The sequence below is a fragment of the Phocoena phocoena genome, chromosome 7 (genome assembly GCF_963924675.1).
Source record: "Phocoena phocoena chromosome 7, mPhoPho1.1, whole genome shotgun sequence".
NCBI classification, from domain to species: Eukaryota; Metazoa; Chordata; class Mammalia; order Artiodactyla; family Phocoenidae; genus Phocoena; species Phocoena phocoena.
Genome location: NC_089225.1, coordinates 25,701,660 through 25,716,806, shown reverse-complemented (window position 1 = coordinate 25,716,806; position 15,147 = coordinate 25,701,660). Strand labels below are relative to the sequence as shown.

The 15,147-nt window shown below is 36.5% G+C and overlaps 1 protein-coding gene across 1 annotated transcript in view; it reads left to right on the top strand.

Annotated features, from left to right (window-relative positions):
* LRP1B (LDL receptor related protein 1B) overlaps positions 1-15,147 on the top strand; it is a 1,473,103-nt gene that overhangs the window by 1,431,133 nt on the left and 26,823 nt on the right. Inside the window, exons 85-86 of the mRNA XM_065880137.1 lie at positions 2,924-3,098; positions 7,235-7,339. Of these exons, the coding sequence (XP_065736209.1) occupies positions 2,924-3,098; positions 7,235-7,339 (280 nt within the window). The remainder of the gene's footprint in view (positions 1-2,923; positions 3,099-7,234; positions 7,340-15,147) is intronic.

Here is a 15,147-nt window from a genome sequence, read left to right as displayed (position 1 = left end):
TGGCTCACGGGCCCAGCTGCTCTGCAGCATGTGGGATCTTCCCAGACCAGGGCACGAACCTGTGTCCCCTGCATCGGCAGGTGGCCTCCCAACCACTGCACCACCAGGGAAGCCCCTCAAAAATAACTCATTTTTGACTTTTAAAACCATAGATTAGTTCTGCCTTTTGAAGTTATATAAATAAAAATAGTATATATATTTTTCTGTCCAGCATTTTCCTCTCAATATTATTTTTGTGAGATTCATCCATGTCATTGTGTATAACTGTAATGTCTTCATTTTTCATTTATCTCTTTACATATAAATATACATATATATATGAACTACAGTTTATCCATTCTTCTTACAACGGGCATTTAGATTATTTTCTGTTTTCGGCTACTTCAAAAAATATTGCTGTGCATATTATGTACATGTTTGTGTGCACATGTACATGCTTTTTTCTGGGATATACAATATATTAAGAGTAAAAATCTAGGTCATAAAGTGTGGGTATCTTCAAATTTAGTATATACTGTCAATTGTTTCCCAAATTGGTTGAACCAGTTTATATTCCCACTACTAGTGTATGAGAGTTTCTGCTATTTGTTGTCAATTTGGTATGTGTGCAATGGTATTTCTTTGAGCTATTAATTTGTATTTCCTTGATTACTAATGAGTTGTATATATTCTCACATCTTTATAATCTTAGTCTAAAACAGATTTAATTTATGCACCAAAACTAGTTATAATTAGTAAATTGTAGGTAAGTTTTTAACTTTGACCTTTAGCACCTAGATAAGTGCAAACTGTTCCTTGCTACAGTATGGTGTAGGGCAATCATCACCCCTCAGAATGTTAACCCAGTTTTTTCGAGTTTCTTAGGTTTTCTCAGTGATGTGATTATAAAAAAAGTGATTCAAATCTTTAGGTTAAAAATTACATTTTAATTAGGGCTCACAAATTAGTCAAGAAATAAGCTATTTTAGTCAAATCAAATCTATTTACAATTATGAGACAATGTAGTCCCTTTGCTAATCAGTAAATTGTTTTCCGATTTCTTACATTCCCTCATTCCCAAATTCTATTTACTCAACCGGTCCCACGGGAATCACCTGGGCCTCGTTTATAATCTATAAATTGGAATCCAGGGGTGGTGGTGGATGAAAGGGAAAGACACTGGAATTTTTATTTGCAAATAAGTTACCTACATGATTCTGATGAATTATCCACTGTGGAAAAACCTCATAATATGAAGATCTTGGACAGATACATCAGCTGACTTTCTGTCCCATCAGAAAAATGAACCAGGACCAAAGAATGAAATTTAAAGCAATTAGAGACAATCTTAAAAGAGCTCTCTGTCAATAAGTGGTATGTAGCAACCTGACGAAGGAAAATTTTTCTTTAGAGATTTCTGCATAGGAGATGGTACTAGATGATTATGTAGGCTGCTGCTAATACATTCTTCATAAATAAAAACAGAAGCTGTGCTGTGTAAACTCTACCTGCCAAGCCTAGAACAACTACAGATAGACATCATAATGGACAGATACTAACACTGACTTAATTTTTAGATCTCCATGTCTCTCACCTTTCGAAAGTGCTTCTTTCCTTACATACAGCCAAGACCCTTAGTAATAAGCTTCAGCACGGAATTGCAACGAGGGCACTTGGCGTAAAGCAACAGCAAGCAGAAGAATGCTTGAAATAAATTTCCATAAATATGAAGCAAGCCTGTCAGTAAATTTAATTTCTGTCTGATTTAATAAACAGCTAGATAGATACACAAACATGAAAATTATAAATTATGTTTTAATTTTTCTCCCTACCATAACTGTCTTATCACAGGTTAAAGTTTATAAGTTGTGATTTTTATCTCAGCTAATCTCATTTAACATTGCTTCATGGTTAGATAGCTAAAATGAAATTGCAGCTCCAAACACAAAGTCTGGGATCAATTTGACCAGTTCTTCTGCTTACGATTATTTGTACTATAAATTTCAATATTTTGAATATGGTAAATTTGAATACATTGATATGTCAACAGACATATAAACTTGTTTTTCAAAAGACAGGCAGAATATCTAATTGCAAAGTCAATGTGGTTCTTATTAAGTGGTCTTTGTTTTATTACTGACGTTCAAGAGGTATAGAAATATTCGAGCAAGAGTTTCTTGGTGGTTGAGAAAATTGTCTGTAGCGCTCAGTAGGAAACATCTTCCAAAGTAAAGGGCTCAGCTACAGGGAGGTTTTCCCTCTGACTGATGGGGAGGTTAGGTTCTCACCTAGGAGGGGGCAATAGTCTAGACTTCTGTTATCACTTTCTACCCATGATGGATCAGTTAGTCTTCCAGTCTACCTTTCTATTAGGGTTCCATGAGAGGCACACCTCCTGTCTGCTTACCTGCCCAGGTGTTTGGAAATACTGGGCCTGTTCTGGCTCATAGGGGGAGGCATCTTTCCACCACACCAAAAGCTAGTGAAGAGGTAGGATTCCCCTACTCACCACTCACTACCCTGTTCTCTGGATGAAAAGAGTTGCGAAGAGGGACAAAGATAAATGACATCTAAAGAAATCTTGAGCATTTCTGTTCATTTCAGAATAACATTAATATTGCTCATTAGAAGGAAAACTGAGGAAACTTGTGAACTTAAACTTTAAAACTCAGAACCAAAAGAGTTTGTCACTTAGTATTATATCAGTACAACCCATCTCCTCTTAGAAAGATGAAATGATGCCTAACTCGGGCAAAAAGAGGAACCAATGGCATTATTAAAGAATTCTGGTTACATCCAGTTACACGCTGCTTTTTGTAAATTAATCTACCTATTCTCTGACCATTTTAAAATATTAAGTGAAAGGTAACATTTATTGTGACTCAAGAAATGTATCTTGAAATATTTCAAGAAATTTCATTTCTATGTTGTGCATTCTTTCTAGATGTGTGTCATCACTACTGTGTGAATTCTGAATCCTGTACCATTGGGGATGACGGAAGTGTGGAATGTGTCTGTCCAACACGCTACGAAGGACCAAAATGCGAGGTTGACAAATGTATAAGGTGCCATGGGGGACATTGCATTATAAATAAAGACAGTGAAGATATATCTTGCAAGTAAGTAGACAGCTAGCTTACTTTATAAAAACATTTGAACCCAAAAGGACATAGCAATCCAGAAATAGTGAAAACAATGTAAATTATTTTTATTCTAAAATTCAGTATGGCAACCATTCCATTCTCTCTCTCTCTCTCTCTTTTTCTTTTTTGGCTAGAGATAGAGTTCAATTCATTTTGATTAAACCAAAACTTATTAAGAACCTATTATGTACATCTGGGTAATATGAACATTTATCATGTAATAACATGGTCAGGTCATTGCCTATATAGAATATTCCTAATAGTAAGCAAGTAAAAGTGAAATGCAACATACCTTCAGAAAGCTATGTGTAATACTTCTAAATTAGAATAGCTCAGGCTTTTACTTGTTTCATCATTATTATCAACAATGAGTGTTTGCCTTTCTGATTTTACAAAATGATCCTTTGGGGAAGAAGCAAAAGACCTATCTAATGGAAATAAAATTTAATCTTTTTATCTGACTTTGAAAATTATTGTACAAAATAAGTAGAAGGAATAATGTTTCCTAGGAAGCAACTACAACAAAAATGTCCAAGTTAGATTTTGATTACATTGCCTTTTGCTCTTTGGCTTTGAGATCAAGTGAATGGAAAGCAGAACTTTGCAGGTAAAGAGTAATGCCAACATGCTAGTAATGTTTCTAGCATGAAACAAATTTATGCCACTGGGGTTAGAGATCAATTCTCACTCTGAACTTCTTTTAACAGGCTTTTCAAAAAAAGGGCTTATAAAGGACTGGACTCTATCACTTGCCCTAGGAGTATAATAAACGAGCATATGCTATAGGAAAGCACGCCTTAAAGGCTTCACGTCACAGCTTCCACCAAGACAGCTCTGCAAGGGTGCCAGCCCTGAGTTATGCTGCTCTGCCAAACAAGGCCCCATAAAATTTTATTACAGACAGCATCAACAATTTTTTCTTTTTTATTTACTCTCATTTTAGAATTACTCCATGTATGATTTGTGTTATCGCTATAAATGACATTTACTCAAACCCTCAAATTGTGTCCTTTGAAAGTATATTATTTTTTAACTAAAGTAATTTAAAATATGACTAATTATAATATGTGCCTTTGATAAGTACATAAAAGCAAAATGCATTTTCATATAAACTACCAAAATCATGTTTGCTCATTAAGCTCATCGGTTTTTTGTGATGAAACTTTAGCATGACAGAACTTGATTTTAATTACTGAGCATACATCTTTCTTTATGTCCAGTGTACCATGTCAGGAATGCACTGTAGAATCTTCTTCACAGCCCCATCCCAGTCACACAGGGAATCATGGACCATCGTATAAGAAAGGCTATGAGCCATAGTTTGCAACCCAGTTTATCTTGGAGAAGCTCATGCAGAGACACACACCCTGTTTCCATCACACAGGGCAGTTCCGTGTGAGGAATGAAGGGCTGAACTCTTAGGACCCTCGGTTCCTGATCCTTTACATAGAATACTGGCTTCACCAACACAGAAACACTAGAACCTCATAGCCTGAATAGGCTTTTGAAGGTCCAACATTATAGTTCTTGACTCTTAAAAGATCTTTCTGGAAAACTATATGTAAGAATGGATAAATAATAGTTGCTAGCAGTGAGTTGATAGTGGAAGTTTAAAGATAAGAGTATAATATTTGATTTATCAGATAGGCTATAATAACATATGAACATGATAGTACAAACAGGACTCTTTGGGTATTTTGAAACTTTTAGATAAGTTTGTTTTCATTTCTATGATACTTTTCATCTTAGCATTAACTAAAGCTTGCAGTGATATTGGGATTTCTATTTCATGGCTAAAGAACTGATACTAAAACAAAATCACAACTGAGTTAAATATTTTTTTACTGAAATGGGAAAATGCAAGCTGCGTGTATACTTGCGATTCCAAAGAGTCATGTGCTTCTAATGCACAGCCTATGAGCTGTCAACTACAGTAAAGAATAGATGCTCTGTCAATTATACTGAGTATAATCTTTGAAACAGAGCTAATTGTGTATTTTTCTCTCTTCCTCAGTAAATATTGTTGAAGAAAGTCTTTATCATAATTTTGAATAGCCTAAATAATACCACTGTGATGTCAAATTGTTATGAGAATTCTTTCTCTTTCCTGGACAACTGCTATTTGCAAAGTGTGTCTGCATGCATGCACATGTAACATTTCTAAGAAATGAAATTATGATGAAAACCTATATTAAAATATAAGTTGTACTCTTTGATATATTATAATGATTTGGATAACTTGTATTTCACATTTGAAATATCTACAAAGTTCTGTCTAAAGTTTAGGATTCAGATAAAACCTTTAGAAGGAGAACAGGGCAACATCTCTTATAACTCTTGGAAGCAGAAGTTTAAAAGCAATCGATAATTAGAATATTTTTCTCTTTTAAAAGATGATATTTGGTGTATAGTTATCTTTTTGTGGAAAATTCTTTAATGTATGATGAGTTAATTTTTTTCTTTGATGTTGTCCCTTTGATTGAACATGAAACTATAACTTTCTGCTCTTCGATTTTCAAGGAGGCTGGGCGAGGAAAGCAAGGAAAAGTCTCCCAGATCCATTTAACATATCAGACACCACTACCATTAAATATGTACTTGACTCACTTTGCATCCATATTCGTATGGCTCTATAGATTATAAAGAATGTGATACTCTTTGTTAAATCTTGGAAACTTTAAACCACTACCATCTTCCCCATGTTTAGTTCCACTTTCACGTGTCTCCATTTCATATCTGGTACATAATTGACTCACTGCTTCTGTTTATCTTGAAAAGAAATGTGATTTCTAAATCCAGGTTCTTAAAAAAAATCTTTAAATTAAACTTTTGGGAAAGTGTAAGCAGTTCAGTGCATTTCCAGCAGCCCTACCACCCACAAGAGGCCAAATAAATATGCACAGAATAAATAAACTATGGGATTGCTAACCAATTATTTCAAATATCTAACCAATCATTGGGAATTACTCTTTGATGGATGTACTGCAATAGGTACCCACCATGAAGAGGATCAAAGTGATCAATCAATGACATTGCAGGCTGATTTCTTTATCAAGGTTATGTCCAGATTTATTGTGATACCATTGATTACTTCATAGCACTTAGTACTAACATGATCTCATAATCGGAATATTGACATGATCCGTTGTAATTCTGATCTGGGCCAAGGCTTGTATGATTCTATTACCATACTTCTCATAGAAGAGTTTCCCTCAATAATTTGGAATGTCAATGTACTTTTCTCTGTTCCACCAACAATTTTCAATGTCTGATCTAATAGTATTTATTTATTCATTTATTTATTTAAAAATATAACATGGCAAGTAAGAAATTTCTGTAATTTTCCTCTTATCATTATGCTTGTTTTTCCCATGTAGCAATAGCCACAGTGCTTATTCTTATCCCAGACAGGTAATGTACTATAAATTAGAAGCATTTCCAAAAATTTTCCAAGAAAGCCTACCTCATTACTTTGTTGCCATATTGCATATTGTTCCTATAATATTACTGCTTATTTTTGCAATGAACTGTTATGTTTTTCCTTTAGAATAAGAAGTTTGACACTAATTATAGTACATATTCAGGGAGAAACAGTGGGGTAAAAGTGACTACAGAATAGTTCTATGCTTTCGTACAAAATGTGGAGTCTAAAACTCATAACAGTTCTTTGGACCAGACTTTCCAGTTTAGAAGGAATAGCTGAAGCATTTGCTTCCAGAGTATTTGATAATGTGGTTTATAAATAATAAAGATGCCACCAAACTCTGGTAATATGAAAAGGGAATAAAATACTGATGTTAATGTCTCCCTGAAGTGTAAGTGATAGACACTAGAGTATATTTTTTCACACCTATATCTAGCTATATTAAATTTTTATATTAAACAAATGGATTGAAAATTTGAAAATTACCAAAAGAAAAATTTTATTTGTCATCATTCTATTAAAAAACATCTTTGCCTCCAGCAAGTCTCTCTTTCTGAAAACCTACTTTTAGCCAGCCACTGCATTAGTCTTCTATGATGAATATTCTCATCTTTAGAGAATTTGTGTCAGCTCTCAACAATAATCACGCCAGAAACAATGAGATTTTTTTTTTTCTTTGTTGCTGCAGCTGCACTAATGGAAAGATTGCCTCTAGCTGCCAGCTATGTGATGGCTACTGTTACAATGGTGGCACGTGCCAGCTGGACCCAGAGACAAATGTACCTGTGTGTCTGTGAGTATTTTATAACGTTGTGGGCATTTTATGATAACAACTTTAGATGTACATGGAATCCCTGCTCTATTGTTCTCCTTTCTTGGCGTAACATTTTTTAAATGAATGTTTCGTGGACATCTCTGATCAAGTATTGTTCCTCATTGGCTCATGTACTACAGAACCTCCTCCCTCATCAATTTGCTAGTGATTTCATATGGAAAAGCTCATTCACGTCTTAGCATCATACCCATTTCAAACATTCAGAGACCTTGGAACTTGGAAATGCCAGTAGAAATTGTTCTAATTTAATTGACCTTATTTACAATAGATACGTGAAACCCAGACATAATCATATTTATAAATACTTTGGTACTTAGGGCCATTATTTTCAAAGTATGTAAGGTATCTTTTCAAAAGTATAATACTATTTGATTTTTGTATCAGGTTTTGAGTGTTGTGTTATGTAAACCTATTAAGCCCTTGTCTCTTTTGAAATATATTACCTTGAATCTGGGTTTCTAAATGTTTGGAAAGTATTGTAGATTCTCTGCTCCTGAGAAAATCTGGAATTTAATATATTCCCTTTTCAAATACCTGATTGGCCATAATGGAAACCTTGAAATAAGACCATTCAGCCTATGCGATCTCTATTTTGAGTTTTCTTTTATCACTGCTTGACCAGAAGAATGATGCCCACATCTTATCCACATCTGCATTCTGTTTCCCCACCTTGTCAGAATAGCCTATGATGAGTGTGTATATAAGAAATAAGTGAGCATACCTGAGAAAAATTTTGTTCATATGTTACTATTTCTGTATGAAATGAATGTGAAACATTTGAAAAAAAAAAGTCAGATGCTTTATTTAGCTGTATTTTACTGAAATTCTGCAGATGCTCTGTTGGGTTTAAAAGTCAGCGCTGTGACCAGAAAGAGAACCCTTGTGATCACTACTGTCAGAATGAGGGGATTTGCACTTTAACTGCGTTTAATGAGCCGAGATGCAAGTAGGTTTAACCTTCCACTTACCGCTAAGCTTTGTGTGACATCATTTCAGGCCAGAGTTCATTGGTTTAAATCATGAACATCCACATGCTTTTCACAGTGTATACTTAATCTCGGGGCTCATCTGTGTCATACACACTTAACCTTTGCTTTGCTCGCCGACAAGCGTATGCACCACAGTTAGCTAGATTGTCTAGAAATATAATGGAGGGAATGAAAAAGCTCGTGGAACTGTCTCATAACAATACATTTGCTAGAATAGTGGCTTTTAATTAGAAGACAGAAGCATGTGTTTTTAGACTTTATTACTATAATTGGAATAGTGCCTTTTATTTAGTAACTGACTTTTCAAGTACTGATAAAACACATTATTTTGGCTCCCAAGATTTCAGTGGAACTGTCTTACCTTAATCAGTAAGACTTCTTTACAGAAGAAATAGGTATATGCTAAAATATTCCAGAAACTTCATTTCAAAACATTCTTTCTTGATTCAATTTGTTCATAACAAATACATTCTTTTCCTCTGTGAAATCTCAGGGACCACATTTGGGGTAGCTATCAACATTCATAACAATGGAAGTTATTTTTGCATCTTGCATTTGAGCTTTAGAGATGGATCATATCTGATATCCTCCTTAATACTCCATGTCATATACAGAAACCCCGATTGGCACCCAATAATAGCTCATGGTGGTGTCTCAGAGTATTTAGTAATGGTTTTAATGCACAATTATATTAAAATTCAGATATTTCATTTCCAAAACTCTACAATTTTGTTCATAATGATCTGTTATTCAAGAAAATGTCATTCTTTACACAATAATTGTAAAAATATGGGAAGTGATTAAAATAATCACATAGGAGAAACTGATATTCTTTCATTTTTCTGAAAGATATTTGAATATGTTAAACCAATGTTCCTACATAAAATAATCCAGAAATACTCCTTTAAATATCAGTCTGTAAAGGGTATATAAACTGACCTGTTAAGAAATTGATACACTTCTTAGTTCATACTCAGGTTTAGTGCCTTATGCAGCTGAAGACAGAGAGGGGACCCTTCTTTAGTCTTAAAGAAGGGTCCCCTCTGCCTTGCCTCCAACCTAAATTTCTCCAGTCATTCAGCAAATATTTATAAGACCCTGAAAGAGTGCTAAGTGCTAGACAAATAAAGATGAATGAAATTTAACCCAAACATCAAGGAGCTCACGAATTAGTGGGTTTAGAAATTCATAAGCAACTTATTAACCTGTATTAACGCAGGTGTGAACACGGGAAAAAAGAGAGGGCAGTGGAGTTTTAACAGGGCAGGTGATTTGTTTAGAATGGGAGATAGGAATACATGGAAGACTTTACAGAAAAGGCAACCTCATGTTGTCCATGTAGTTCAGATAGTTCAGTGAGGTCGGGAAGAACATTCTGAAAAGAAAGAATAACATAAGCAGAGACATGGATGTGAGACTTAGTGACCTCTCTGGGGAACTGTGAGTGGTTTAATACAGCTAGAATGAAGGGTGACTGGAGAGTTGGGGAGGGGGGTGAGGAGTTAAAACTGGGAAGATAAATTGGAACCCGATTTATGCCAAAGTTAGGGGATTCCATAGGATCCTGAAAAGAATGTATAGCCAAAGTGATTTGAGGCAGAGCTGAAGGAGTTTGCTTTCGAAGGTGACGCTGAGTGGCATGTGGAAGAAAGGCCTGGAGATCAGCTGCAGGGATCCCACACCAAAAGGTCTGGCAGCACTTCAGGTGAAAAATGATGGATTCACGGTTAGTTCAGTGTTAGTAAGGTGAGGGTGATCCTTGGCCAAACTTTGATCTAGGTACTTACGTTATCTCATTTTTAGGACCCTGGTAATGCCTGCTCTGGGGCCCAGTCTTTGTATTTCTTGTCCCTTTCTCACAATTCCCAGGCAAAGTATACATGACATTTCAGCACCACCCCCCTCCATAAATAGGTCTCAGGAACATGACCTGTCTAGAGAATGCCCTTGTGTCACCAGAATGAATATTTCTTGCGGGCATAACAGTCCACAGTAATGTTCTGTTCCACTTTTCACTCTTACATGTATCATCAGAGGCACCTGACCTTGTAAGGTATAATCAGCCTCTGATTAAAATCAGCCAGGAAGGGCTTCCCTGGTGGTGCAGTGGTTGAGAGTCCGCCTGCCGATGCAGGGAACGCGGGTTCATGCCCCGGTCCGGGAGGATCCCATGTGCTGCGGAGCGGCTGGGCCCGTGAGCCGTGGCCACTGGGACTGTGCGTCCGGAGCCTGTGCTCCGCGACGGGAGTGGCCACAGCAGCGAGAGGCCCATGTACCGCAAAAAAAAAAAAATCAGCCAGGAAAAATACGTTAATCGGAAAGGTTCAGAGCAAACACCTTTTACTTTTGTGTATCTTTATTTCTATCTGCTTTAGGCTTATTGGAAATTTTGTCTGTGCTTTGGTTTTCTACACCCTAAAATTTATTCTGATGGTAGGAGTAATGCTTACTGAATTCCTCAAATCATTTAAGCCATGAAAGAATCATAGAAGAGATAATGATATTCTGTTATTCACTCATTAATTCATTCATCAAATATGTATTGATAACCTATGATGAGTGAGGCCCTATGTATATTCAGCAGGAGAACTAATAACAGCTAAAACTGATTTAGCAAATACCTGTTTGATTCTAAAGTCCTTGCCCTGGTTATAACTCTTATTCCATACTGCTTTCTTTGTGCTGACTAACTCCAATAAGGTTTTTACTTTTAAAGAATTTAAGATTCATTTTGGGTAGATGAATGGATTTTAAAAAGTTAAAATACCATTTGATAATTGCTATACAAAAATATGACCAAAGTGTTGTGGGAAAACAACTGAATAGAGATCAGTTAATGATTACTAGTGGGAGAGAGAAAGGTTTTACAGATGAAGTGATATTTTAACAGTATTTTGAAAAACATTTTAATTATTTTACAGGAGGAAATGTCTGAAAACCTTTCTTGAAAGAGGAATAGCACAGTGAGAGAATAGGTCTGAAAGTAGAAGATGAACATTGTTGAGAATAGAACACAGGCTATGTGATATAATGGGGGGTGGGTGGGGGGAGATTAAAGATATATGTTGGGACCAGTTTGTGAGGTACATTTTATGAATGACACAAGGGTGGGTTTATAGAAAGAAGATTGGAGAATTAAGGATGGAATTCTAGGAGACACCAATGTTTAATACTGTATTATGGAAGAATCAACAAAAAAATGAGAAGAAATAGAATTTGGAGGGGACTTGTCAAAGTGTAGGTTCCTCCAAGTCAAAGGAATAGAGCGTGTCCAAGAATATCAACTCCAGATAGTTCAAAGAGGATAAGAATTCTCAGTGGTTTATTGAATTTTGTAATTAGATGGCCACTATGAGAGATGTTTTGAAAGTGCTACATGACAGCAACCAGATTATAGTTGGAAAAGTGAAAGGTAAGAAAGTAGAGAAGACTGTAGATTCCTTTCTGACTGTTTGGCTGTGGATTAAATGAAGGAAGAACAATTGTAACTTCAAGGGGAAGTGGGATCTAAAGGAAAATATTTTTACATTAAGAAAGACATACGTTTCAAGAGGATCAGTCTTTCACTATTTATTAAGGGCCCATTGTTAAGTAACTGTGAAGGATAGATGGTTCAGACATAGATATTATACTCATGTTTCTTAGAGTTAAAATTTCTAGAATATGGAAAATTTCCTAGTTTTACATAGGATACTTATAATTCATTTGGTACTAAAATGTAAATAAATAAAATATAAAAATAAATTTAATATGAAGTGCCTATGATCATGTAGAATACAAAAATTGTCCAGCTAAGAGAATATTAAGCCCTCAGGATCTGATTCTCCTTGTAAGTGGAAATTTTTTGAAACACAGATTTTAGCTTCAGATTTCAATTGGTAGTGGTCATGTATCTTTGATGAAAAGCTAGTATGCACTATTTCATCTAAGCGCCTTTACAGGAAACAAAAATTGCTTTAAGAAGTAAGATACAGTACTTGCTTTAACTTTGTTGGTACTACGTTTTTCTTTTTTTCATAGAGTAAAAAACTATTGAATTGTGCAGAACTTACACACATTTGGAAAGTCTACAAAGTATTCAGATCTATGAGGTTGACAGGTTTTTTCCACATAGAAATTTTATTACCTTATCTTTCAATTTAAGGAATAGATTTGTTCTTTCTTTTTTTTTTTTTTTTTTTTTTTTGCGGTACGCGGGCCTCTCACTGTTGCGGCCACTCCCGTTGAGGAGCACAGGCTCCGGACACGCAGGCTCAGCAGCCACGGCTCACAGGCCCAGCCGCTCCGCGGCATGTGGGATCTTCCCGGACCGGGGCACGAACCCATGTCGCCTGCATCGGCAGGCGGACTCTCAACCACTGCGCCACCAGGGAAGCCCAGATTTGTTCTTTCAAAGCATTCACTTTTGTCTCTTGATGGCCCTTTTCACTTATTACTATGTGTGGAGGAAAAGAAAACTCCAAAGAAAAGCCTAGAATAAATGAAAGTCTAAAGGCTTTTTTATGTTTATTTGGAGAGAGTTTTGACATTTATTAAAGAAGGTATATTGAACAATGTTAAAGCCAAACTTTAAAAAATTAATGTGTTATTTTGACAATGTTTGTATTGTTAAACAATTTTTGTTGTGAGATATAGAAATGAATAAGCCTGTGAACTCAATAACAAGTTAACTATGCCTTCCTACTTCTAAAATCTCTCCCTAGCATAAGACTTTCATTTATATTGAATTTAAGTTTTTTGTTGTTGTTGTTTTTGTGGTACGCGGGCCTCTCACTGTTGTGGCCTCTCCCGTTGCGGAGCACAGGCTCCGGACGTGCAGGTTCAGCGGCCATGGCTCACGGGCCCAGCCGCTACGCGGCATGTGGGATCTTTCTGGACCGGGTCACGAACCCGTGTCCCCTGCATCGGCAGGCGGACTCTCAACCACTGCGCCACCAGGGAAGCCCAAGTTGTTTTTTAAAACATAGACCAACCTCCACAGCATTATCTCCCAGCAATACATTTCACCCTCCAGTAGTAAAGAAATGCTTGTAGCTACACTACTTCTACCACTGTGGACACAGGCGCATACACAGGCTCACCACATAGCCATAGGACCATTCCACACCTAGATGTTTTTGCTTAAATAGCTCACTGGACTCAAATGTCTCTGCTGCCCTTTTCCACTTTACTCTTATTATCCCACTAGTCTCAACACAGGATTATCTCTTTGTATATAGCACGTGGCAAGTGAATAGTAAATATTAATGGACTTGGACTTAACTGAAGTTTTTTAAAAGAGAAGAATCAAATATTCAGGGTTCTCCAGGGAAAAGGAAGCAATAGGATATATATCATATGTGTCGTATATCATATATATTATATATATAAATGGGGAGAGAGAGGCATTTATTATAGGAATTGACTCACCCAATTATGGAGGTCAAGAAATCCCAGGATCTACTGTCTGCAAGCTGGAGAACAGGGAAAGCTGGTGGTGTAATTCAGTCCAAATCTAAAGCCCTGAGAACCTGGGAAATGATGGTGTACGTCACAGTCTAAGTTCAAAGAACTAAAAACCAGGAGCATTAATGTTTGAGGGCAAGAGATGATGGATGTCCCAGCTCAAGCAGAGAGAGCAAATGTGCCCTTCCTCTGCCTTTTTGTTCTATTCAGACCCTCAGCAGATTGGATGATGCCCACCCTCACTGGTGAGAGTGGTCTTCTTTCCTCAGTCTAATTCAAACATTTATTTCTTCCCAGAGACACCCTCATAGACATACCCAGAAATAATGTTTTGCCAGCTATCTGGGCATCCCTTAGGCCAGTCAAGTTGACATAAAATTAACTTATACAGGGCTTCCCTGGTGGCGCAGTGGTTGAGAGTCCGCCTGCCGATGCAGGGGACGCGGGTTCGTGCCCCCGTCCGGTAAGATCCCACATGCCGCAGAGAGCTGGGCCCGTGAGCCATGGCCACTGGGCCTGCGCGTCTGGAGCCTGTGCTCCGCAACGGGAGAGGCCACAACAGTGAGAGGCCCGCGTACCGCAAAAAAAAAAAAAAAAAATTAACTTATACACACAAGTGATATATCTACATGTGTGTATGTGAATTTTGCTTTTTTGTCAGTATTTTGAGATGAATTGTGTTCAAAATTCATATGTTGAAGCTCTATCTCCCAGTACCTCAGAATGGGACTGTATTTGGAGATAGAATCTTTAAAGAGGTGAATAAGTTAAAATGGGGGTCATTAGGGTGGGCCCCAATCCAATGTGTCTGGTGTCCTTATAAGGAGGGGAGATTTGGATACAGCACACACAGGGGAAGACCATGTGAAGATATATAGGAAGAAGATGGTCGTAAGCCAAGGAGAGAGGCCTCAGAAGAAATCAAACCTGCTGACACTTAGATCTCAAACTACTATTAGTTTGGTTTCTATTCATTCCGTTTCTTTATGCAAATATATATTTGCAGAATATTATATACTAAAATGAAATCATGTGATAGATACTCTTTCATGTTTATTTACTTTGCAATACATTATGAACATCATTCCATATCAATCTACATAACTAGATGCTTTTATTCTTAAGGTTACTGAGTGTTCTATTGTCTGAACTTTTCCTATTTTATTTAATGAACCAGCTATCATTCTATAATTAAGATTTTTTTGTTAGTTTGTTTCTGTGTTTTGTTCTTTTTTTAAATTATTTTTTCCTAGGATAAAAACTTTGTCTTTAAATATCTGTGTGCTTATCTCATTAGTTTTCTAGTATCAACACTCAGAAGAAGAAATATTC